This window comes from Archocentrus centrarchus, chromosome 20 (genome assembly GCF_007364275.1).
Source record: "Archocentrus centrarchus isolate MPI-CPG fArcCen1 chromosome 20, fArcCen1, whole genome shotgun sequence".
In the NCBI taxonomy this organism is placed as follows: Eukaryota; Metazoa; Chordata; class Actinopteri; order Cichliformes; family Cichlidae; genus Archocentrus; species Archocentrus centrarchus.
The window spans coordinates 10,307,980-10,335,953 of record NC_044365.1 but is presented as its reverse complement, the minus strand read 5'-3'; the positions used below and the strand labels follow the sequence as shown (position 1 = coordinate 10,335,953).

Genomic DNA, 27,974 nt, shown 5'->3' with positions numbered 1-27,974 from the left:
AGCCCCAGTGGCAAACAACAATCAGTTGAAGTGGGAATCACTTTCTTGTTTTGCACATAATCTGCAATTGGCCATAAATGTATTAAAATCAGACGCCATGAGCTGACTGATTGGTGCATAAACAAGACTGGTGAGCCAAATGGTTTGGTTTCAGAATAGACAAACAAACAAACAAACAAACAAACAAAAACAGGAGCATCAAGATCTGCCTGCACACAAACTAATCCAGTCCTGCAGAACACGCTGTCAGTGACATGTTCCAGCACATCCACGAACAGCAACGGGCCATCATCCCTGTTTTGTCAGACAGAATAGCGCCAAAACTAACGGATGCCCAGGCTTTGGAACTGGTGGATGAAAACTGGCAGACAGTTGAGGATATGCTCCCAGTGCCACCACTGCTCTGTATGGGAAAGCATACGTATCAGTCCCCATTACCATGAGTTTGCTGAATAGGTAATAGCAATAGTGTACTAAAAAATAATAATAATAATAACAAAAACATTTTATGAAGTAGGAAAATAAATGATTTAAACTATTTAAATTTTGTTCCCAACCCCCCAAAAATGTGACAAAAAAATAGGTCAGACATGTATTGTGTGACTGTAAGTCTTCTGTTTAATCCCCAGAGGCTATTTTGAACCGATTAGCACTTTTCGTCCGTGCAATTTTAAGCATCTCAACTCAGCAGGCGACACCAGCAAAGTGGCTGATATCAAGAACTTGGTGACAGCGTCACTAGAAAGTCCAACAGACACGGTGAGAGCTTGAAGTGTGGCACTGTGTCTGCTCTTGATCCCCACCACAAGCATGTCAGCTTTCTACATGAGGACAGGCAACAACAGGCAGCAAGAGAAAAAATCCTATTGCTCAGTATCATTGCCTCCAAGCAGATAAAGATGATTCTGAGGAAGGGGACAACTGCAACGGGTTTACAGACAGCAACCTAGTTGAGAACTACACTCAACCAAAGGGGCGCTTCCTACGACTACATCGGCTTTCAAGTGGCTGCCTCTGTGTCCCCGCTCCATCTGCTCCGGCTGAGAGTTTTTTCTGCTGCTGGACTTACTGCTAACGAACTCAGATCTCGTCTTTCACCTGAACATGTTGACATGCTGATTTCACTAAACAAAATCTTTCTTCACTTTGAACAGTGTTTGAACTGTGGCTGATTGCTGACTGCTGCAGAAAAACCCTCTAACTTTTCATCTAGGTTTGATTGTTTTTGTAGGCCTATTATTGTTACTTATTTTGAAGGCTGACAATTCATTTTGCTATTGTAGATTTGAACTTTTATTGAGAGGTTTGTCATGAATTGTAGGACAACAGGCATCGGTTATAACGCGTGACACAATCCCGTGCATTACGAAGGATGCCAGTTTGCAAATTATTTGTTTTTCAAAAGTTAATTTGTCATATTTTAATGATATTAAACATCTTTTGTAGTGACACGTTTTCATAATGTACAAGAAACCTGATTTATTTAAACTTTTCTTCCTTTGTCTTTGTTGTCTGTTTGGTGTCTCATGTTCATTATGTGCAACATAAGGTGCCACACAGTTAAAGCACGAATGTGATTAATGGTTTCAAATGCCTTCGTTCAGGCAGTTCTTGACATTGTTCATTAAACGGTCCTCAAAATGAACTTGATATCTGAGTTCTTACTTTTAGACTAGCTGGTTAGTTTCATTCCTCTTCCTCGTTTAGTCGACTAAGAAATTATCACCAGGAACATCAGATTTATTACAGTTAATTGTAGCATTATCGCACACAGATTGCGAGTAATTACCAACTTGACCAGGTTTATTTGAAAACTGAAAGGAGACTGATTCAATCTTATTGCCAATTTATCCGTTTTATTGCTGTCGCTGAAACATCGATTTGACGATTGCAAGTTGACTACACACAGTCATAATAATTTTGGTTGTGCTGTGGTAAAAAGGTGCTTCTAAAATGCACTGAATTTTACTGAATTTTCAAAACATCCATCCAATTTTCAACTCAGCCCTTCTATTCTGAAACCAAACCATTTGGCCTCTTAGTGCCACATTCTAACATATTTTACAAAATATACAAAGATAATAAAGACACGCAAATGAGTGTGGGTAAAGTAGGTCATGTGACCTTTTCCCTTACATATTCATTGATTGTCTTTTTCTTTTCTTTTTTTTTTTTTACATATTTGTGCTTAGCTGCCAAATTTGTTTCAAAACAGCCTGATAATGTGGTGCTTTAATGGTTTTAATGTGATTTTTATGCCCTAATTGCAAAATCTTATTAAAACAAATTTGGTTAGCATTGTCTCCTCAATGACTGTCAAAATGTATAAACTGAGATGCTGAAAGGATGCTCATCAATTTGTGGACCTGCCACCTTTTTGTGCACATATAAGCACTTTGTACTCTGGGTTCCCTGGTAATAGCCAAGCAGGTAGGTAATGAGGTAGACAAGAAAATAGCAAAAAAAAAAAAAAAAAAAAATCCACATTGAAGCTACATCAGTCCCTACTGGCTAGACATTCAGAAGTGGAAAAAAAAAAATTAAGTGTAAAGATGTTCCAGTTTTACTAACATTCTTCACCAGCAGTGAATTTAAACTATATGTATCCCCTTCAAGTAATAGCCTCCTGGCTCTCTGAAGTTCACCTGAAATACAGCTGCAGTGGAAGTCCAGTGCTGGTATGTTTCATAAACCATGTCATTATAGTCCTTTCTTCTTCATTTTGTCTTTTTCCTGTTTCCAACAGCGTCTTCCTAAAGGTTCTGATCTCCCTCTAGACTTCTCTTGCATACTCTTATTCCTCTGAATCTCAATTTCTTTATCCCTTTCCCTCTTAGTATTCTGCTCACCTCTGAATATCCCTTCATCAATCCCACAAATCATTAAAGAATATCCCCTCCTTTTCTTTTGCCTTCTTATTCTTTGCCTCTCTGTGGTACAAACCAAAACTTTTTGGTCCCCGTTCCGTCTTTATATGTCCTCTTGATTCCACCAGAAATTATTTTTAAAAACTCACTTATTTTTGACTCCACGTGCTATACTCTGTAATCCTCCAACATCTTTCTCATTGTTCCTTATTGTGCTCGACATGCCTTCTTATCTTTTGTAGAAGGCTTAAATACCACTCTTGGTGACACAGATCCACCCCTGGACACCCACAAAGGACCTCATTACAAACAGACAAGACACAGCCAGCTGCGCTCAACACACCAATCTTTCCCCATCTCCTCTGTGTGCACACTGAAACCAGCACATAGATATTATATCTACAAATACATGCACAGTGAGTCATGCAAATTTAATCTGAAGCTGGACATCTAATGCTGTCATATGCCTTAAATTGCAGCACTGCATGCTTGGTTACAACATGCATTTTAAAACCACAAAACAAATATATGGAGATATCTACAATACAATATTGAAACAATACATATCAAGCAAATATTAAACATTCACACACAGACACATAAAAATGAAAAAGAAATAGAAACAGAACACAATAAGCATCCACAAAGTTTCAATACATGTTTTGTATGGGAGTGTGCTGTTGTGGGGGGACTGTGTGAGTGTGTGTGTGTGTGTGGTGGTGGGAAGGCATTGATCAAAGCAGCTTAATAGCTAGGTTCAACACTGTGCTGTTCCTGTGGTGAGCAGAAGGCTACTTCAGTCCTTATTACAGCCTCTGACAGGAGGCAGAGACAGGAAAGGAAGGACAAGGAAATGAATCCTCTGGAACGCTGCATCTCCATAAATCACAGCAGCACACAAAGAACACTTTAACTCCCCTCAAAAAGCAGAAACCTGCACACACACTTGAGGAGACACAAACACAAAGATGCAAGCATGGGCACATGCACTGTTGCCTAAATTTGGATATATGCTTAAACAGTGTACACATGCATAGAGTTTGCATCCACACATCCACACACAAAAGCGGTGGTGTCAGTGCATTTTATTTTAGCTCCCCATTTCTGGCTGCTGTAAAAATGATCATTCCCCAGTGTGCTGGAAACTCTTTCCCTATGCAAGTTACACTTTTCCAAAATCCAGGTGCATTAAAACAAAAGCTTAGCAGTAGGAGGATCAACAGTTCCCATGTTGACTGCTTCTTCAGTCTTATAACTTACGTTTTACAGATGGCACACATGCAAACTGTTCTATCAGAAACTTTCTGGCTGCCATAAACAGGACGAGTCCCCAGGCGGCTGAAGCCTCATCTTACTGAGTCACACTGCTACAGTATATTCTCTATTCAAAATCAGAACTTGAGAGAAAACTGAGCAAGAATTTTAATCTGTTGAATTATTTGAATTTCATTCTGCATAAAAACATGTAGATCATTGCTGCAAGGTAGCAGTAGTCCAGACGTTCATCATCTGCATCTCCTCCATTGTGTTAAAACCTTCAATTTGATTTTTATTGTTGGGAAGTGGACAAAGAAAGTAGACCACAGAAAGTTACAGTAGAAACTCCAACCGACAAACATAAACTGTGAATTTGTCCACCTTGTCCATAAATGTTCAAGGTGCAACTGAATGGCGCAAGTATGACTTTAAGGGAATATATAAAAACATAAGCAGTGATGAAAGCAGCCTGTAGATGTACAATAAGATAATCCTGAAAGGGAGATCAGACAAACTTAAAAACAGACAAAGGTTTAGAGTTTTTATGAGCTCATTCCCAGAACATTTTGGTCAAATTTCATATGCCTGAACCTAAATGCCAATTTTATTCCAAATATCTGAAGGATGCACGAGCTTCCTGGCTCTTTATTTAAGGCTCAGTGCTGCCCACTAACTTCGTATCTGCAACCTCATCTTGTTTATTCTTTGCCCAAAACTCATGACCATAGGTAAAGGCTGGCAATAAGAACCAATACAAGAGACATGGAGTTGACTTGCCGATCATAACCTAATTATGCCAAGAGGACAGCATTATCTGCAGTAGATACGCTACCAAAAAACTCTCCATTTTAATAGCCTAATTAAAAAAAAAATCATCAACAGGAAATGAAGCAAAATCCACTCAGTTCAGAAACCAAACGCCTAAAAGAATATGCTTGACTTAATACTGAGAATGGAAAGAAAGCTTTTGTTTGAGTGAATGCACACTGGTAACACCCAAATTATGTTCTAAGCAACAGTCACTGATGAATTTTCAAAATCATGAAAGCAGCACTCAACTGTCTGCTTCAACAATAATGCATGACACAGAAGCGAACAAAGCCACAGGAGGATTTAAAACAGGACTTACCTATGGTGAAGAAACAGCCGATGCAGCAATCATCACAGAACATGGAAAATAAAATCGACAAAATCACAATTAAAGTTTGGCCTTTTGGAACAGTTATACTTTAAGGAGACAGAACAGGATGTGAACTGTTAATGCATAACAACTTTAGTGAGGAAACATGACACCAGCCTCTTATTTTCAGTTTATTTTGCTAATTCGAGTTGTATTGAGGCAGGCAGCTACAGTAGTGAGGAAAACAGAGTTAACTGGATGCAGGAGAAAGAAGACAGAGTGACACCTCAACCCCTGGATGCAAAGGAAAGGGATCATGATTTCAAATCTGGTTTTGATTTAGTGAAGATGCCTATTGGTGCTGCTAAGAAGAAAGACTGAATGGTTAGTAGTGTCACACCTGTCAACAGCACTGTTAGTCATGAGAACATCACAGTAGTGCATCATTGGGAATTAGGATACAACAGATAAAGGGATATTTCAATTCCTTTTAAGTAGTTCTGTATAAGGTACTCATTCATAATCAGTGTATTACCTACATTCACCTTCCTCTCAGTTTGGAGAAGCAAAGGACACAAGAGTACGGTAACTCTAAAACATCAAAGTTGAGGCACCAGTAAACGAGCAACTTCATGTTCTGCAAGGAAACAGTACTGGTTTTGTTAAAGTAATTATGACTGTGACGAGAACAAGGTAACGGCTTCAAGAAACTGAAGCTGTGTGTCTGGTGGTAGGGTAAAGTTGTTAAAATATTCTAAATACAGCATAGAATTACACTGATTATTTGGCTTCCAATACTGATTAATACCTTATACAATCCCACTAGAATGAAACCCAAACATCCCTTTAAAGTCAAGACAATCCACAACCCTGTTGGTCAACACTTAAGTCCATGCGTTAGTCACTCACAAAGAGCTAGCAAGCCTCACCCAAGTGTTTAGACAAATGTATCCATGCAAGAAAACAGAACAGTTAGGTGTAATTATTGATATAACCCCTGATGAATAAAACAGTTTTGAAATCAGTTCAAATATCTTAAGTACCCAAGCTGGATCGCAACATCATGCATGGTAACCATTTGCCTACATGTTTTAGTTACTCTATGTGCTTCTACTGTGTCCAGGGCTGACTACAACCAACCTTCGACGAAGGGAACATCTTGAGGAGCCACAGCCGGTTCTTCCATGGGATCGGCAAAGCTGGGAAAGAAGGGCTTAGCTGCAGGATTAAGACCAGATCCTGGAACTCCCAGAGGGGTGACCAAAGGAGGGGAAGAGGGGGTGGTGACAGGGGATGCCATTGGAGAGAACCTTTTAGCTTCCGGGGAGGTTGGACTCTTAACAGAGGACGAAGAAGATGAGGAGCGTGACTTCTTAGATTGTTTCTGAGTTGATTTGGCTTCCTTGAGCTCTCTGGCTTGGAATTCCTGTGCTGTAGTTTTTGGGGAACGGAGAGGTGCTGGGCTTGGGGTGTCAAAGGAGAGGCCTAGAGGTAAAGGATGACCTAGACTGCTCATGTCAGTGAAATTAAATAATTCGCTGTTGCTGCTAATATTGGAGCTGTTCAGAACCCATGAAGCATCAGAAGGTGACAGAGGTGGTGCTGAGGCTAGCACCTCACCTTTAGGTGAAAAACCTGGGCTTGTTTGGGACGCAGGGATAAAAGCTGAGGTGTCTGCCTCAGGCATGCCTTGCTCACAACATTCTTGAAGAGAAGTGGTGTTGTCAAACACGCTGCTGTCAACTATATTACTGACTGCCGCTTCATTCTCTGTAGAAAAAGATGGTGAAACAGCCTGTTTGCTGTCACCCAGGCTGGCATTTTCGGCATCCATCAAGAAATCAAATAGATCACCAGGTGGAGGAGTCATGGGGAAGGAGCCAAGTGATTTGTTGTTGGTGGGAGGGGGCATGGTGAATGGAGCTGCTGTGGCTTTCAGCTCACTGTTCAGGACCATTGGGCTAATGGAAGCATCTGTTGGTGAGAAAAGATCCTGGGACAGAGGGGAAGAGATCAGGCTTTCCTCTGAGTAGACCTCCTTTTTCCAGGGACTCTGGCTTGTGTCTGTTTCTGCTGAATAGGCCCCCAGGTTGGCCTGAGTTGAGGTCTCGAGATCCATCATGACCTCCTCTGTAATATTAGCGGTCACTGCAGATGAAGGAACAAATGGTTCTGACACTCCCCACTCCTCTGGAAGCTTCTTCCTGCTCTTCCCCTTCTTCCCTCGGCCTCCACCCTTCCCAAGTTGTTCCTCCCAACCACTGTCTCCTCTATCCCTCCTTGGGCCAATCCTATGATAGAACTCCTCTGCTGGTCGGGTGTTTTCTCCCAGTGCTTGCATCTCAGGGTGCTCGTAGGATCCCTCATCTTTCTGTCGTCTTTTCTTCTTCTTCTTCTGTTTTCGGTCTGATCCATCTCCATCCCTTTCGTCGCCTCCAGCATAGGCTGCGCTCTCACGGCTAGGCCAATTGTCAGGTGGGTCATCGGGGCTGGCTGCAAGGTGGCTGGCATGTCGAGCGATCACCGTGGTGACACTTGGAGTAAAAGGGAGGTCTGCTGATAGGCAGCCAGCCTGGTCTGGCCAGCCTAAGGCACCTTGTCGTGGGTGAAGAGGGGATAGTTTAAGGTTGGTAAAGATGGATATGTGCATATGAACTTTTTCCCTTAGTCTAACTCAAACAACAGAGAAAAATATGACACAGAGGCAAATAAATCTCAACAAAGAAGACTGGAATATTGAGATTACACAAACATTGACTGCATAACATTTTAATAGCCTAATTCTATTACCCTTTAATCAAGCCTACAAAAAGAGTGCCTATTTTCATAATCTTTAGAGGACCTGTGATATTTTTCTCAATTTCTGTCATGTTCCTACTATTACAATGGCCATATTGGTCATTTAAAGCTCCAGATAAGGTTAGCTTATGTACAAGTAATTGTAAATAAAAAAAAGTTTCAGACACCTCCAGATGCTCAGACAGTTGCCTTTGTATGTCAGTGACAGAAGATAACATTTATACAGATCAGGCTGTGAACACAGAAGCTCCACCCATCTGAGGTTACGCTTGTTTGTGAGGTGCAGCCAATCAAAATAAAGTTGTATTTAAAGGAGAGGGACGGCTAACACAGCTAAACAGGAGCTTGTTTCAGAAATTGGACAAACTGAGGAGCTGAACAAAGGCCTAGTACTAGATAAATAAGGATTCTAAGAATCAGCTAGAAATGAACATAATAAACTTAAATATATACCGTTTAGTTATTAAAATCCAAAATCAAGCCATGAGAGTCTGAAAATGTATTCTTTTCCAATGCTGACTGAGCAAATGGACAGTGAGAATTAAATATACAACACACACAAACACACACGCATATGCAGTAATTTAAATTATGCACACAATAGGCTAATTTTGGGTGACTGACTCACAGCAGCCTTGGGGAGTAGTACAGATTGTACACTCACAATAACACTAATGGGCAACAAAAGAGCTTTGTCCCATGCAGGTACGTGCATGTGTGTAGACTCCAGTAAGGTCATGTAGTATGCAGAGTGCATTGTCCAACATGTATACAAATATGGACACAGAAAAAGACAAAAAAATAAAAAATCTCAATGGTCCTACAGAAAGGAGGTCAATTACAGGTAATCTTGCTGTAACTAAAGCAGATGCCATTAGTTTTGGGCCATAGTTTAACATGGTTTTAGTAATGGAGGGCAATTATGATGGATGGCAGTAGTCAACCTGAATTCAGTCTAGATGGAAGAAGGTAAAGAAAGGAAGAGAAATGCAAGGTACAGGAGCGGTAATGAGAGCAAAAACTGTCCACTGAGATGAGGGTTTGGCCCAGTTTGTTTCTATATTTCAGTTAGATACATATACACAAATGGAGAAGAACAGCTAAAAGTGGAGCAGCTGTCAGACCCTAAACAGTACAGGACAGTGGCTCTCTGGAGAGCCATTTTTCATATTAACAAACACATGACACAACTGTGCTTTCTATACTATATGTGCAGTAATTGGAAGAAGCAAAGAAACACATCAACTGAAAGTATTGCAATGACAAAAATGTGCTGCATAGCCTCATTGTTAAAAGGAACATCACAGAACAGCAGTTTCACCGCATGTGCATTTACTGTTCCTCTATAGTTTCTAAGTAGAACAGATAGAATTTCCAAAAGAACAAGTAGTGGGTTCATCTCTGCTTACTGTCATGTAGAGCTTTGACTGTAAGCTTTTATATAGTGGAATAATGTTAAATCTTGCACTTGGATTGGTATAAAGTGAAACATTTGAATAAAATGTTTGTATGGAAAAAAAAAAGCTGACTGAAAAGTTCAAACAGTAACATTCAAGTGCAAACTGCTCCTTTATTCACCATGCAACACTTAGTTAAAGTTTTTCTTGGGCAACTTTATGGTCTGAGAATAAACCGTAAATTTTCATGACCTGCAGTACCAACATACACCCATCAGCCACAACATTAAAAACACCTACATGTGAAGTGAATAACACTGATTACCCAAGTGGAAATTTCCGGGGCTGAAAATTTAAGTCAATGCAGAACTGCCAAAAACTACAATTTCTCCAACAGTCACTTAAGGCTGGCTCCAAAATCAAATCACGATTCCCATGTTAAAATGCCAGACTTCAGCTATGAAATGAACATGATTACAGCCTGGTACAAAATTGGTTTTGGCAGCTGTGACTCAGGAGGTAGAGCAGCAATTGAAAGGTCAGTGGTTTGATCCCTGGCTCCTCCAGTCTGCATGTCGAAATGTGTTTGGATAAGATGCTGAACCAAATGACCCCCAATGCATCCATCAGAGTGAGAGTATAGTGTGTGATAGTTAACAAGCACTTAAGAATAAAAACTACTGTGTGTATATATATGGCTAGTAGTAAAAAGTGCTACGAGTTCTTAGAGTATAAAAGCACTACAAAAGTACCAGTACATTTATCTTAGCATCATTTACTTTAGAGCCAATTTCACCATTCCTGTTTTAATTTTTAGCTGACCATTTAGTACAAAGGGAGCTAAGTATTTTTTGCATCATCAGACTCATTATTATAAATTTCCTTAAATTATTATGATATAATTTTGAGGCTATAGCAGTTGTATCTATACTGGCTCTATTACCTTTAACCAGCTGTGTGGTACAGACTGTACAAGTTTGTGCTTCAACTTTAGCGGGTCAAATTCTAGTATTTCAATAGTCTGTTACTTAGCACTAATAAGCAGGTCCTGTAGGTGTGCCTGTGCGGCACACCCATATAGTTTATGGATACAGATCAATAAAAAAAAGCTTGCTTGTCTTAAAATACGGTGACTTCTGGCTCCAAAAATATGTAATTATCTCGCACTAATTTAATGTTCTGGGTCTTGGCATTCATGTAGGTGTTACTTTGACACGTACCACCCTCCTAAACCCACCATCATCCATGACAACAGGACTTTTCAAGGGCAAAACACACTTCAAAAACTGCTCAAGAAAAACTGAAGAACAAAAGAGCCTACGTTGATGACCGCTCCCCTAAACTACCCGGATCCCACTCAGACCCAGCTTCTGTGACATGCTCTAGAGCAAGGCCAAACCACAGAGGTCCCACCCTGCAACTCAGGACCTAAAGGACCTCTGGTCTAAGTCCAGTGCAAGACCCTACACTACAAACTCAGAGGTGCTGTATTTATTCCCTTGATGGCTCACTGCTGCAGTAGGGACATTCACAATGTCAGGTAGGCTTATTCAATGCTGTGGCTGATTAAGTGCTGATATAAACCTTATTTCACTTGAAACAAGAAAGCCACATTTTATTATTATTTTAGTACTACAGTATCCTCAGGTCATTGTCAAAATACACTGCTGAAATACTATTGAATTGTACTTTCTTTTACTTGACAGCTATTTGCTGACTATATACAGACACAGATATGACTTTTAGGCTACTTTATATCACACTGCATTAAATTATAGTGCATGTGGAACTTTACGATATTCTGGACCTTTGAGGAAATTTTCTCTATATCCAGTTTCCTGTGTACTTTCTCGTATGTTGCCAAGCAATAAAAAAATGATTGTTTTTCTTTTTCTTTAGCATTTTGTCAATAATGACAATTGCAGTATCCGAATTATATTTGACAAACGTATTTATCACTTAGAAATAGATTGAGGTACATTATTTGAGCAGTTTAGTTTTTTCCTTGACATTTTATATTTTAATGATGAATCCAGACGTCTCTGGAATACAAGTGTTGCTTGGGTTGGAATTCTGCTCAGACAGATAGATAATTATTGTATTTCAAACAATTTTATGCAGAGAATTGTAATATAATGTAGGTCAGTAATGCATGCAATAGACTGGTATGTCATCTGCTCAGTGCAGTTTATTGTTCTACTTTGAGCTGTTATTTGGTCTAATGACAAAGTCAGACTAAGATTCATACACGTGCACTCAGCATCCTGAAAAAGGAGGGGGATAGGGTTTGCTGCAATGTTGAGTCACCATGTGTTGCCTAGTGCTACACACACACGCACACACACACGCACACACACACACAAAACAGATTTTAAGATAGTCTAAGTTTTTAGTATCAGCGCAAGTAGAAATTCACTGCTAAGAAAAGGCAGATCAGTGCTGACACCAACACTTAGATTATTCTGTGTTTCATTCCATTTCATTGCGTGACTGATCTGCATTAACTACACTTTCTATGTCAGCGTCATGACATCTGAGTGAGTGAGTGGAGAAAGAAATGGGAGCAGTTTCAAGATGGTAACTGGCATGCATGGATACCCTGAGATCAAGCCTCCGAATTAGTATCAGAGGAAAGCAGACACACAATTACCGGTCCTCTATTAGATCACAGAGCACAATACCTGAGTTTAAAGGCTCAAGCTATGAATCTGCAAGGAGCTGTTTCAACTTTCACTAAGACAAGCTTAACAGCAACGGACCAAAACCGCTTTATTCTTCGCTTACTCAAGGTGAATTTTCCTGACAAGCTGTTCTGGTTCAGGGAATTTTGCTGCTCCTGAAGGATCCATGCTTTAGTGTTTATTCAACCTGCTACTACTGTCTGAGACCGTGTGAGAATTCACAGTTAGGTCCTTAAGATTCTTGTCAATGACATTTTGTAGTTTTGCCTCTGTAAACCACCACAGTGGATTTTAAATCAAACAATCAAGGTGTGACGGAGTGCAGATATTTCAGCTTTAATTTAAGGTGTTTAACACAAATATTTCATTAACCTTTTAGGAACCATTTTCATACATAGTAAAATTTTTGGAGGCTTGTATGGACATCAAGAGATTATTTTCAGTGGGGATAGTACACTTTGAAAAAAAAATGAAGAAAAAAAAAATGGGTGGTTTGGATTGGCCCTTGTAGAAAGCAGCTTTTCTACTTGTGAGCTATTAAATGATTACATTAAATTCCTGACATACAGAAATCTTAAATTTTGGGGTTTGAGAAGAGAAGGCAGCGGTTGGCTTAGTCCTCTGTTATCTGATACTAAAATGGTGTGCAGTCACTGAATAAAGAGGTAACAACTTGCAGTCAGAATTCCTCTGTCGAGTGACAGAAGCCACAGCATGGTGACAACTATAACTCCGTGCTCTCTAGGATCACATGTACACTGAACCGGAGACCCTACAGTTGGGTCTGAGACAGGCTCTGCTGGACGAAAGGATGGTGAAACGAGAGTGGACACAGCGATACAGACAGCTCCTATCTGTACGACACACACACACACACACACACACACACACACACCCCTAATGTATGATTGGAAGCCAGTGCACAATGACACAGTGTATACATGTTTAGATCTTGAGCTTCATGGCTAAATCACATTGGAGGAAGGTAGGATCTTTAGAAAGCAAAAACAGACAGCTGACCTGTACACTGCCTCTGTGCAATAAATCAGGCAATAAGACAACTTACAGTAATGTACATATATGATACAATTTGCAATTTGACGTGATTACTGCTGTGGGAGTGCAGAGTGTATCATCCAAGCATGTGTTTCAAAATAAAAATGACTTTATGTTAAAGATTAAAAGGTTCCCTTTGCTAGAAGGGATTTATGAGTTTTTAAAATAAAACTAAGTAACCTCTGAAACATTATTAAACATTTTTCCTCTCTCAATTTAAAAGTTTAGAAACAAATACACCGTTTCAACAAACACTTTGTAGTAAGAGACAAATGACTAACATACAACAATAGCTTTAATTTCTTCTTGCTAAGTTTTACAGACTTGAACTTTGGGGGAAAAAAAAAGACTGACACTGTGTTTTAAAAATTCAAAGTTGGGTTACATGATCAGACTGAAATTAAAGTCACCTTGTGCTTTAGTGTGGATGAAAAACAATATAACAAAAAGCACTGTTGAAGAGAAACACTGTGGCATGTGAGTTCACATGCATGCATCTTACCCGCTGATACATCCAAAGGGCTGCGAGGAGCTTGCGGTTCGGGCAGCATAGGGCTGTGCTCCTTAGGGGCGACTGAACCTGCTGGAGGCATGGGATTCAGGGGCTCTGCTATGCTTGAAGGCTTTTCTGCTTGGAGGGGTGCAGCTCCCACCTCCACATTCATCCCCATCCCTCCAGGCTGGGAGAAACCTAAGAAAAAAAACAAAGCAGACAAACTGGTATACCAGGGACCCTCTTTGTACTGACACCATTACTCTAGAAAGCCAAAGCAAAGATAAAGGGGGAAAAATAGTCCAAGGGTGCAAAGTGTATTAAAAAAGAGAAGAGAAGAGAAGAGAAGAGAAGAGAAGAGAAGAGAAGAGAAGAGAAGAGAAGAGAAGAGAAGAGAAGAGAAGAGAAGAGAAGAGAAGAGAAGAGAAGAGAAGATGAAAAAAAAAACATCAAAAAAATCTGAATGCAATCATCCAATACAACTCCCAAGGATACCGAACTACTGTGAGGGGGTCTGAGTGTAGCCTGGATGAGGTTATGAATGCATAAACTATATGAATACACATCAATGAATGAGATTTATTTTAAATTTTCACCTGCACGAGTGTGTAAAAGTGTCACAAATTGGCGGAAATTAATCTAGAGAGTAATTCATGGATGCAAGTGTCAGCTGTGTTTGTATAACTGAGGGAATGTGTTGGTGAAACAAAGTGTGCGTGTTCAAGCCTGGAGCAGTATTTCTGTGGCCCAGAGACGACAGGTCTCATTAAGACTGAGCTGACTCTGCAGAGGCCGGCATGGTGAAAGGCATAACTCAGCCTTATAGCTCACACTGTGGCTATGCGTATAAATGTATGTGTCACTCTCTAAACTACCTGCAGATCCCAAGCCAGTGACAGTTACAGCTCTGCATGCGACTAACAAGCGCTGCCTCAACACCAGCCACTCATCAGAGTGGACAACAGCTATTCTGGGGAAAGTTCCTGGTTGGAAGTCACATTTTTAATGAGAAAGGAAGTCTAATGAGCTAAGAGATTTGGATGCTAATGATTCACAGTGAATAAAGGTTCAAGTATGTTTGCATAAACTGAGCATAGTGACTGTTCTGGCAGGCCACTGAGTAGAGTTCAGCCTGTAGCCAGGCAGATCAGATGATCTCAGGACAAGCCTCCTCCAGCGGATGGCTCAGCTGTTACCTTTCTGGCAACCTACTGATATATGCGATTTTAAGAGTTTTAGCTGTTAGTGCTGCCTCTGCAAGCTGCTTTACAACCCACATCCCACTCCAGCTCCTCCTTTTCATGCTATTTCCTGTTTCTGAATTAATCAGGTTCATGTTCCCACTCTGTTCTGTTAGGATTCATTTTTACTGCTGCTCTGCCTCCCATTGGACCTTCCACATATGTGGATGGAAGAGCAGAGAGGTCCCAGAACAGAGCTATGCTGCTCAATATAAATTACTGCAGATGGAATAACAATCGAGTTGTGGCTATGACGTATTGTGACAATGCAGTCAATAACAGCAACAAAACAATTAAAAAAAAAAAAAAAAAAAAGACCATTCTCCATAGATCCATTTAGAATCAGTAGATCTAGACTAGCTGCCAATGATCAGAACCTCCTTAAAGACTGACAGGTGTAATCTGCTTTATTTAAAACAGACACATCTGCTAAGCCCAAAGTTCTTCAAAACAAAAAGAAAAGAAAAGAAAAGAAAAGAAAAGAAAAGAAAAGAAAGAAAGAAAAGAAAAGAAAAGAAAAAAAAAGAAAAGAAAAGAAAAGAAAAGAAAAGAAAAGAAAAGAAAAGAAAAGAAAATGTGCATCTGAGTCTGACAAGGGATTTTAAAAATACTTCCAAAACACCTGAAGTAAGTCATTCCACTGTAAAAAAACAACCAAAAAGCAAAGATTTATCCACTTGTGGTAGATTTTAGTCAACTGCTGATTTTTCCAGGACTGGCTGGCCCAACAAATTCAGCCCAAAAACAGGCTGTCATAGGCTGTCAAAAATGTCATAGGAGGATGAGCAGGTACATCCAGCAGCTTCTGCTGTCAGAGAGCAAGCATCTATAATCAAAAAGAGGCTGCAAAAATTTGACCTGCATGTAAGCTGTGCCAACAAAAAGTCTTAATGGTCCAAAAAGAACAGTTTGCCAGTGAACACCTAGGCACAGACGAGGCCTTTTGGAATTAAAATCTCTGAACAACGATGAAGGTGCATGGCCACAATAATAATAGTGATGTTTGGCAAAGACCAAATGCAGCTAGTCAAAAGTCTCATACTGGCTGTAAGGCGTGGTGGTGGAGTGCAGGGCTGGTTGCTGCCTCAAGGAGTTTGCAGCTTGTAGTAATTGATTCAACAATTCATTTATCATATTGAAGAGTATTTGAGGACAATGTGAAGCCATCTGTGTAAAAGTTAGAGCTAAACAGGACACTGTCTGTAAAGACAACAGCTTGGAAAGTTTTGAATGAATTCTGATAAAACTTTGTAGGGGTGTAGAGTGGGGTTGTGAACCCAGGACCATTGTGCTGTGAGGCGACAGCACTAACTAACTACTGCACCATCCCAATTTCAGACCAAATACTACATTTTCCTGTTTTACTAAATCGATGTTTCGTGTTTGTGGAGTTTTTTAAATTTTGTAAATTTTGCTTACAATAATGGCTTTAACTACCTTGCACGTGAGCAGAGTCTGCAGGCAAAAATGGTAAAAAACTGTTGCAAGGCAAGGTCAGAGACTAATGGGCAACTGCATCAAACACTTTCCAGGAGTAACCTCCGTTAAAAGGGGACGATACTGTGGCAGTACCACGTGCAGATACAGCAGCATCATGTACACTGCAAGCAAAAGCCATGTATTTGTGCATTTGTGTTGCATGATCAGAAAAGCATACATAACAAAAACACAAGTCTCAAAATCCACATATGTACACAGAATACAAGGCCCTTCCTTTTATATATATATATATATATATATATATATATATATATATATATATATATATATATATATATATATATATATATACACACACACACACACACCACATCATTACAATGTTCATATTCTGAAATGTTACTGTTTGTGTATGGCAATGGTGTAGCAATGCTGCAGTCACAACATTCATAAAAGGCTAATCTTATCTTGTTTGGGCTCTTGTAGTTGTACTTCATAATGTGTACTAGGTGCTGCTCATTAAAATAGTAGCTGTCCTTATCGTTAATTCAGTCTGTCAAATTCTGACATTGTGCATGCATGACTGAGCACACTGTTTGTGAAGCGAGAAAATCAACATCAGATAGTGTTGTTGAGTAACGTGTGACACGACTTGTCAATCTCACATCAAAAATAAATAAAGATTAATATTTTAGTACTGCTGCTGTTGTAACAGCACTTCCATCTACGGTTATGATAGAAGAAAATATTGGGAGTATACCTGAAAAAGCTCCTATCAGGTTAGTATCCATCTTTTGGGCAGGGCTGGTCTGAGAGCCCAGAGGATCAGAAAAACTTGCCATGGAGACTGGCCGCAGGGAGGCAAAGAGGAATGGAAAAGGTGACGAGAAGACAAGAGAAGAGAGAGAGTAATGAGACACAGGCAAATATATATGACTTAGTGAAGGGAGGGGGAAAAAAAGCAGAGGAGTGCTGTAGATTGAGTGGAGGTGACACTGGACGTGAGCGCATTAACAATTTAAAGTGTGTGAAGAAAAGGTAGACAGCAAAGAGAGAAAAGGAAAAGAGGAAAGCCATTACAAGCAGATACAAAACACTGTTTACATTCTGCAAACATTCAATATGTATTTGTAATTTGTAATTACAAGAGACCAGTAGTGAGCTAAAAGTGAATGAGCTGCATAGACTTAGAAACATAGTCAGACAATGAGACTATACCCACAAATGCAAGTTAAAATTCCACCATGCAAAGCAAAGTATTGCACATAAACAAAAGCCAGAACTGTGCTGTTTTCTTTGGGCCCAAGCTCATTTAAGATACACTGAGGCGAGGTCCAGCCAATTTGTAAAGCTTTTTGGAAATCACAGATCACAAGCTATGTTTAACATTTTCAGCAACAATTAATGTACTTATACGCAATGTCTGTTTTCATAAATCTGGACATCATAACTAATGCTTTTTATGGTCATCTTTTCCTGTGTTTAGTTAGTGATACACTTGCTTTGTTTGTATATGTGCCACTCAGTTCTATCATCTGTCAACACACTAGGCTAGTAAAGTTAATTCTGACACAAAGAAAAATTATTTGGAGAACCTTGAGATATTTCAGACATGGGAAAGTCACTAATTTGAAAGTCACAATATTAGACTCGGGCACTGGCCATGAAGCTCCAGTATAAGTCCAAGGTTTGTGTTCAGAGTCAAAAACTACAACATGGCTGGCTGCTTTCAAGATTGTTTCACAGCTGATTGGTTGCACACAATATTTTTTCCAACTGTGATCATAGGAAGAGCCAACAAAAAAATCATGGTCTTAAGTCAAAATTCAGCTACAAGCATCACTTGGAACCAATTATTCTTGACCTCTGTACCTGATAAGAAGTCTGTAGCCAAGGCCTGCTGCTGCTGGTCAAGTGAGTGCAGCCGCACCTCTCCCTGTGGCTCCGGGTGCAGTGCTGATATCTGTCCCCCTGAAGTCAGCTTACAACCTGCAGTAGTGACAACACAAGGTCATTAAATGTTAGTTTGCCCACCTCACTGGTGATGCACTACCGTAAAACTCTTCATTTAATGACACAAGGCTACTGAAATCACACACTGTTGAACACAAGCATCCGGATATACAAATGACTCAAAAATACAATAGGGATCGCCAAAATATACAGACTTTTATAGAGGGTTCTGTTACACAAAAAAGGCTCACATAGATGCACACGTGTACTCGCACTCTCACCTGCTAAATTTCCTCCCAAAAGCAGATATCCCAGTCCCATACAACTCAACATTCAGTGGTGTTTGCTATGTGCTGCTCAGTGCCTCTGTCTCTGTCTGTCTCCACTGCAGCCTCAGCTGGCTCTGAGCTACTAACACTGTGAACCCCCAGTCACACACACACACACACACACTCACCACACACAGAGACACAAAAACACACACACACACACAAGAATGTGATCACAGTCAGGGAGTCTGGGTTTGGTGTAGTGACGTTTTACTGTCTGTCTGGTTCAGGTCCCAGGCCCCGCCAGCTAGCGCCTCCCCTTACACTCCCTGACTTCACACAGCCCTCTCCTTTCCTCTCTAACCCTATAATCAACCTTCCACTCTTTTCCAAGAAGTTCCAGACCCCCAACTGTCTGTTTGGGTGTGAGGGATAAAAGCTGAAAGAGACTGCGGAATAAGGATGAGGAGGGAAAGGCAGGATGGCGCTGAAGAGGAAGACGGCAGGAGGAAATGACCAGAAGTTTCAGTGAGGAAAAAAATAAGAAGAGCAGAAAAGAGGATTTATAGGATGAGCAAGTGCAAAAGACTGGAATATAAGGACAAACAGAGTGAGGAAAAGAAGAAACAGGAAGGAATTGAGGAAGAGGAAAAATGGAGGGAGGGGAGAATCTGCGGTGAGAAGGAGGGAGACACCAATGGCAACCCTCTCCCAGCAGTGTCCACAGAGGGTGACAGTGAGGCGAACAGACAGGACGCCACCCAAAGTCAAAAAAAGCTTTCATATATCAGACGCACATGGGGGCCGTGGTGGGGTGCGCTTTGTCTGTCTCGACAGGAGGCAGAAAACCCTCCGTCGGCAGGGTCACCGATTAACTCAAAAACACTGGTACTCGTGCTCAGTCTCGATTTCTGTCTGTGTCTCTGTGTGTAGATCTCCGTCTTGCAAATGCGAATTTGGGGATAGAAAAGAATACTTACGAGGTAACAGGCTGAATGAAATCAGGCAGATATTTCTACTCCTGTGCTTCTGTCCAAGGTGCTGAAATCAGTATGAACAGGGCAGTGAAGAGCACTGGTATGAAACCTTCTGACATGCCCTCTTATTTGTATGTCAACCACTAACTTAACCATGTGAGCTGACTGAGACCCACACTGTGATTAAAAGCCAGTGGGTGTATTTGACAAAGGAGATTAAGCAAATATTTCAAACATTTTTCAACTCATTCTGGTTCCGTCCTATAATTAGATACCCTCAAAGCGGTCTGCTGTCTGGTGGGCACCCATCACTCGAAGAAAACATCTCTCAGGCAAAATTTGAAGCTATATTAGCAGACAGAGCCAATCAACTAACTCATCAGAACAGAAGCCTCTTTAACTGTGTTCTCTGTCATCAGAACTGAATGCTTTGTATGACCTTGCTTCATCACCCCTAATCACTTCCAGCCAAAACAAGAGCTGTTCATACTCTCCCCTCCAAAAGTATTGGAATAGTGAGGCCCGTCCTTCTATTCTTGCTGTAGACTGAAAACATTTGGGTTTGACATAGAAAAAAAAAAAAATCAACATGAGACAAAAGATCAACATGTTAGCTTTTATTTCCAGGTTTTTGGATCTGATACACAGTTCAGAAGCACCCAATGTTTTTGTGAGCAAAAGTATTGGAACGAAGAAACTTAAAATAGATCAAAGTGAATAAGACTTAAAATTTAGTTGCAAATTATTTTCTTGAAATAACTGGATCAAGCCTGTGACTCACTGACATCACCAAACTTTTCAATTCTTCTTTTGTGATGCTTTTCCAGGAGTTCACCACAGCCTCTTTCAGTTGTTTGTTTTGGGCGTTATACCCTTCAGTCTCCTCTTTAGCAGTGAAAATGCTCTACAGGGTTTAAGTCTGGAGACTGACTAGGCCAGTCCAAAACCTTCCACTTCCTGCCCCTGATGAACTTCTTTGAAGTTTTGGCAGTGTGTTTTGAGTCATTATCCTGCTGCATAATGAAAGATCTCCCAATCAGTTTGGTTATATCTCTCTTTAAACTGACAGATAAAATGTTTCTGTAGACTTCTGAGTTCATTTTACTGCTGCCATCATGCGTGACATCAATGTAGATTAATGAGCCCGTCCCAGAAGAAGCCATGCAAGCCCAAGCCATGACATCACCTCCACTGTGTTTCACAGATGAGCTTGTATGTTTGGGATCATGAGCAGGTCCTTTCTGCTTGTTGCTAATGTCACTAACAGTTGTTTTAGGGTCTTTTCTTTACAGCACTTACACTAACTGTTCCACATCTGTTACTTAGTACACCAGTGACGACTTTAGGACATTTCAAATGGTTGTACTGGCTATGGCCAATGTTTGTGCAATGGCTGGTTGATTTTCCATCTTCTCTCAGCTTCATAACTGCTTGTTTTTCACCCATAGACAGCTCTCTGGTTTTCATGGTGGCTACTCCTCTACCTATAAATGCAGTCAGCACAGGTAAAACCCAAATGTGAAACTGAGTGAATAATCAATGTGACAGGACACACTTGGGCAACAAAACACACCTGCCAATCACATGTTCCAATATATTTGCTCACAAGAAAATGAGATGTAAATCCCTGGAAATAAAGCTGAGATCTTTTGTCTCATATTGATTTTTAATGTCAAACCCAAATGTTTTCCGTATAGAGCAAAAATAAAGGGATTGGCCTCACTTTTCCAATACTTTTGGAGGGGAGTGCATATGTGGTGTTGCATTGTTTCACAATCCAGCACTAACCCTGCACCCAACCACACAATAACTGTAAGAACAATTTAATTGCATAAAGACATGTTTAAAATTCTGCCTTCAATCCCGCTGATCTTCAGTGTCACATTTTGTTGTAGCATGTTCCCAGATTTTTGCAGAAAGTTTTATTCTTTAACTTAGTCATTAGTCTTTTTAATGCTCTCTGAAGTTGCCATTATTATCTGCATCACAACAGACAGAACCTCCAAAGGGCTAAAATTTTCATTTAACTGTTCACTTTTGTGTGAAACAATGGTCTATGGGCTTGGTCAATGTTATTGGACCTAAGGCCTTCTAGCTCAGACAAATTTTGAGTAGTTCAGTTCAGTCCACAGGCAAAAATTTCATGCTGGAGTTGTGCTCATGTGTTTAATGTACCAGTGGTGAACTGCTCAGCCTGAAAGAGGGAGGAAGACCAACTGTGAGGCAGCACATGTGAGTGCAGGTAAGTGTGTGTGTGTCAATGTGAACAGCTCCTAGCAGGTGAAGCAGTGCGCAATAGGAGGCTCATTACAGTGTCATCACTCATCATGACTGCTTGACCTTTAACAACTGTCTCCTTACAGGCCAGAAAAGAATCACAAATGGGCTTCATGCAACAACACTGAACTCTGCCAGCAGATTTTCATTTGAAAGGATGTATGAGCATTGCTACTCTTCTGGAATCTAACTTTGTAAGGCACAGTTTATATTGTGGGAAACTGAGATTTCTAACACTACTTTTATGTGTGATTTAAAAAAAAAAAAGAAGTAAAAAGTCTCTAGCAGACGTGTTTTCATACGTGCTATCATAGGTCCTGCTACATTTGATGATCACAGGCTTGCAGCTCACTAGCTTTTGGCTTTCTGACATTTGTCTAGGGGTGAATGTCAACCAGTGTGCATGCATCTGATAAATAAGCCACACAGATCAAATGTGTTAAATGCAACACATCTTAAAGCAGCATGAAGATGGGTTTTTGGTGTAAAAATATATAAAAAAGGGGAAAACATTACTATTACTATTTGTAAGAATAAAACTGCAAATACATATGTATGTGTAGATGCAGCAGAATACATTATAATTAAAATGTTATTACATCTTCTATATAACAGCTGGATGTGGCTTACTTGGAGATTCATATTCATTAAGGTGCTGGGAAGTGGGGAGAACAAGGTAAATACAAATATTGTGCTTATTTTGGACGGCGTTTTTACCTCATGTCTTTCAGTGGATGGGAATGACTGAAGCAGGGATACTGTGATCTTACACTGAAGAATGTGGTTTAACTGTATCAAGTAGCCCTCAAAAAAAGGTCATACAAATCAAATGGTCATGGGTTAAGACTGGGATTTGTTTTAGCCATGTTCTATATAGGCACAAGAAATCTCATACATCTTAGCTTCAGAGTTTTTCCTTCCATTTTGGTGCTTGAAATGAGCAACAATTCTATAAAGAGGGGTGGACAGTAAGTGAAACAACTTGCTGGTGACATGGTTGATGCAAAGAGTTTAACTCCAGTTCTTTCAGCTCATTTTCTTGGGCCACTTGATCAACAGGAGTAACCAAATTAGCATTCCTCCTCTGCCTTCAGCATCTCACTGAAACAAGGAGGTGACCTTGACCAGTAATAACGAGTACCTCAAAGTGTGACTTTTGCCACAAGAGTTAGAAGTGGGATCCTTTGTTTATTGTGAACTAAATTCTGTATTATGTAAGAGCTGCTGCTGCTGCTGCTGCTGCTGCTGGGGGTTGCCTAACCTTAGTATGAGGACAAAATATGGCGAGACAGACTGCAGCAGCTACCAAATCAGAGGCATTTAAGGACACACTCAGAATTACTTTGGCATAACTGCATGAACAAATGCAGAACAAGCACGTACAAACACATGTGCATGCTCATTTTTAGAGAGAGAAACACAAATGCACAACATGATGGCAGGCAGACGGCCAGAAGTCAGAGATGGACATTTGCCTGAGTTGACATAATAAAAAGAAATATAGCCTAGTGGCATCGTAGGACTCCTAGGACAACTTCAGGATCAGCTGGGGGGGGGTGGAGAAGGGGTCAGCAAGGGAATACAGCCAGTCAGATTTAGTTATGACCTCATCCCTGTGATCTGAACTACGACTCCAGCCCAGAATTTTAACACCATGGGTATCGTTGGGCTGGTTTGATGACACTGTGGCACAAGACTACAAACGACCAAATTAACCATTTACCATCATCCATGCACACCATGGAACACCGACACTTTCACACCTCACTGCATGTTTAGTTAAAGTGGGAAACTGGATTCAGTTGTGTGTAGACTCTCCTGTGTTTGTCGCCAGCCTGAGCCAAATTGGTAACAATGTGTAAAGACAAAGTCAGAAACAAAGTAATGCACCATGAAAACACATTTTAAATGGCAGATGGTCAATGGACTAGCATTAATAAAGCACTTTGCTATTCTTATTGACCACTCAAAGTGCTTTGTGCACACACACACGTGTGTGTGTGTGTGTGTGTGTGTGTGTGACAAGGGTGATTTGGAGTTGCCCAAAGACATTTCAACATGTGACCTGGAAGGGATGAAAATTGAAAAACTGAAAATCTTTCATTTAATGGATTACGGAGAAGCAGCCTGATTCTCTTGCTGTGGGGGTGAAACCTTCTAAACTGCAGCAACTGTGTAACTTGATGCAATTAATGCAGACTACTGCCCCCCCCCCCCCCCCCCCCCCCCCCACACACACACACACACACACACACGTGCGTGCGGCAGTGAATACTTGTGTAACTTTAAGCAAATATTCACATTACATTCCCCAAATGTTCCCTGTGTTTGGTGGGAAATTCACTTGGAATCTAGTGCAAAAACCATCCCTGACCCTCAGGGATGTGGTGCCCACCCTTAAGGAGATGGGAATTCACCTGCTGAAGAAGAATGCTAAACATTATATTGTGCCAAGAGAAAACTCCAGAACTCAGTATTAATTCATCTTGAGGAACAGAAGATACAAAACTCGGACTGTTATGGGATTTCATAACAGTCAGTTTTTCTATCTTGAGAGAGGGGTCTGCCAAGGACACTTGGACCGTAGCTCTTTGCTTTAAATATTTAACCTTTAGCAGCACTTACACAACAAAATAACATTAATGGTATAAAAGATGATGGTTAAATAAAAAACAAGACCTCTCTATGCTGATGACTAAATGTCATATTTAAGAGACACATCGATTCCATCACTGAGCTGATGAAGAACTTAAAAGAATATGGAGAACATTCAGTTAACAGATTGATTGTGTTACTTCCTGTTTTATTTTGACAGTCATCTTGTCCCTGTGTGTTGTGTTCTATTTTGCTTCCTCTTTGGTATTAGTATTGTGTTGTTAACCTGTGTTTCCCATGTGTCCACTTCCCTTAAGTCCCGAGTTTGACTTGCTTGTTGTCATGTCCTCATCATTGTTTCATTATTGTTCCCGTCAGTGTTGATGTTGTTAGTTTCCTGCTGTGTGCCTCATGTTCTGAAGCCCTGTCTGTTTATGGTCACGTTAGTCAAGTCAAGTCTAGGTAGCAAGTTATGTTTTGTGCTCCACGGTCACAAATAAAGTTCTAATTTAAATTAAGCTTTTTGCCTCAGGTGTCCTGCATTGGGGTCCTCTACTAAGACACATCAGTGAGGTTGTATAAGACATACATAAACTCATGATGGTGTAAATAAGAGTTTTGATTCTGAAAGAGAGTAGGTAGAAGTTTAACACTTATCAAGACCTACCCACATTTATAAAAACAAACAAAAATACTAACCAAACTTTATACAGGCTGTCTACATTCTCAGAGCTATAGACATGTGCACATAACCATAATAATGGACAATAGTAATGTCCAGATGACCAGAGTGAAAACGCAACAAATTAGCTGGAAGATTCAAATTTCACTGGTCTAATAATTTAGGGATTGCCATAATCTTGAATACATCACAGCTATTCAAAGCAATATGAATGAGCATACCAAGATTATACTTTTTTCAATCCTCACCTATAGAGGTCCCTAGCTCTAGATTTTAAACTATTAAAAATGTCTATCTAAATTAATGTAGCCAAATCAAAAGCCTAGAATTAAATTCGAAAGGATATTATGCCCAAAAGAAAATGGGACCTAAATCTGTACAACATGAAAGAAAAAAAAAAATACTAGGCCAGATACTGTAAGGAAGCCATCTGAGTCGGGATGGGACAGAGTGAATGCTCAAACATATTTTTAGATACAATCCCATTCATGAGAAGATATCTGGAGAGGAAATAAAATAAATAATTACTGGGTAAAAACCACATTAAAAATATGGCCCATTGTGAAAAACAGACTCCCAATGTCAGTCTCTAGAGCAATAGAGATCTGCAGATCTGATGTCTTTAGAGCAGCTTCAGCCCCCCATCATCAAGTATAGAACAATTCTTTGTTAGCAGTTAAAGAAGCTACTAAAAAGATACCACACATATATAAGATACAAGAAGAAATAATAGACAATAGTTTGGACAGCAAACAAAATGGGAAGTGGAGATGAATACTGTAATTCCAGATGAAAAGTGGGAGATGTCCTGTAGAGAGGGATACAGAATAACAAATAGTTCTATTTGGAAAGGATCTGAGTAGAAAATTAAGCTGAGATTTTTTTTTAAAGCCCCTGTTATCACATCAAAATCTGGGAATACCTCAGACCAGTGTTGGAGGGGTGTGGCCTGATAGGAGACAATACATATATTGTTTGGGACTATCCCAAACAAAATTACTGGCAAAATATAGATAATGAAATTAAAAAAAAGTTTAAAACTACCTCTAGAATCATCTTACTATATATTTAGCATGCTACCAGAAGGATGAAAAGGTGCCAACTGGATATTCCTACTGAGAGTCCTTTTATTAATCAAAAGATGATGATCACAATCTCCTGGCTCCTCCAGCTTTCCAGAGAGGGTCAATGAAGAGAAATGGGTAAAGACGTTTATTACACAGAAAGTGTAATAAACGAAGGAACAGAAGATACAAAACTCGGACTGTTATGGGATTTCATAACAGTCAGTTTTTCTATCTTGAGAGAGGGGTCTGCCAAGGACACTTGGACCGTAGCTCTTTGCTTTAAATATTTAACCTTTAGCAGCACTTACACAACAAAATAACATTAATGGTATAAAAGATGATGGTTAAATAAAAAACAAGACCTCTCTATGCTGATGACTAAATGTCATATTTAAGAGACACATCGATTCCATCACTGAGCTGATGAAGAACTTAAAAGAATATGGAGAACATTCAGTTAACAGATTGATTGTGTTACTTCCTGTTTTATTTTGACAGTCATCTTGTCCCTGTGTGTTGTGTTCTATTTTGCTTCCTCTTTGGTATTAGTATTGTGTTGTTAACCTGTGTTTCCCATGTGTCCACTTCCCTTAAGTCCCGAGTTTGACTTGCTTGTTGTCATGTCCTCATCATTGTTTCATTATTGTTCCCGTCAGTGTTGATGTTGTTAGTTTCCTGCTGTGTGCCTCATGTTCTGAAGCCCTGTCTGTTTATGGTCACGTTAGTCAAGTCAAGTCTAGGTAGCAAGTTATGTTTTGTGCTCCACGGTCACAAATAAAGTTCTAATTTAAATTAAGCTTTTTGCCTCAGGTGTCCTGCATTGGGGTCCTCTACTAAGACACATCAGTGAGGTTGTATAAGACATACATAAACTCATGATGGTGTAAATAAGAGTTTTGATTCTGAAAGAGAGTAGGTAGAAGTTTAACACTTATCAAGACCTACCCACATTTATAAAAACAAACAAAAATACTAACCAAACTTTATACAGGCTGTCTACATTCTCAGAGCTATAGACATGTGCACATAACCATAATAATGGACAATAGTAATGTCCAGATGACCAGAGTGAAAACGCAACAAATTAGCTGGAAGATTCAAATTTCACTGGTCTAATAATTTAGGGATTGCCATAATCTTGAATACATCACAGCTATTCAAAGCAATATGAATGAGCATACCAAGATTATACTTTTTTCAATCCTCACCTATAGAGGTCCCTAGCTCTAGATTTTAAACTATTAAAAATGTCTATCTAAATTAATGTAGCCAAATCAAAAGCCTAGAATTAAATTCGAAAGGATATTATGCCCAAAAGAAAATGGGACCTAAATCTGTACAACATGAAAGAAAAAAAAAAATACTAGGCCAGATACTGTAAGGAAGCCATCTGAGTCGGGATGGGACAGAGTGAATGCTCAAACATATTTTTAGATACAATCCCATTCATGAGAAGATATCTGGAGAGGAAATAAAATAAATAATTACTGGGTAAAAACCACATTAAAAATATGGCCCATTGTGAAAAACAGACTCCCAATGTCAGTCTCTAGAGCAATAGAGATCTGCAGATCTGATGTCTTTAGAGCAGCTTCAGCCCCCCATCATCAAGTATAGAACAATTCTTTGTTAGCAGTTAAAGAAGCTACTAAAAAGATACCACACATATATAAGATACAAGAAGAAATAATAGACAATAGTTTGGACAGCAAACAAAATGGGAAGTGGAGATGAATACTGTAATTCCAGATGAAAAGTGGGAGATGTCCTGTAGAGAGGGATACAGAATAACAAATAGTTCTA

The 27,974-nt window shown here is 39.9% G+C and overlaps 1 protein-coding gene across 1 annotated transcript in view; it reads right to left on the bottom strand.

Moving 5' to 3' along the window:
* LOC115799651 (microtubule-associated protein 4) overlaps positions 1-27,974 on the bottom strand; it is a 119,957-nt gene that overhangs the window by 43,805 nt on the left and 48,178 nt on the right. Inside the window, exons 4-7 of the mRNA XM_030756889.1 lie at positions 18,224-18,340; positions 17,112-17,198; positions 13,680-13,868; positions 6,385-7,839 (exon numbers count right to left, since the gene is read on the bottom strand). Of these exons, the coding sequence (XP_030612749.1) occupies positions 6,385-7,839; positions 13,680-13,868; positions 17,112-17,198; positions 18,224-18,340 (1,848 nt within the window). The remainder of the gene's footprint in view (positions 1-6,384; positions 7,840-13,679; positions 13,869-17,111; positions 17,199-18,223; positions 18,341-27,974) is intronic.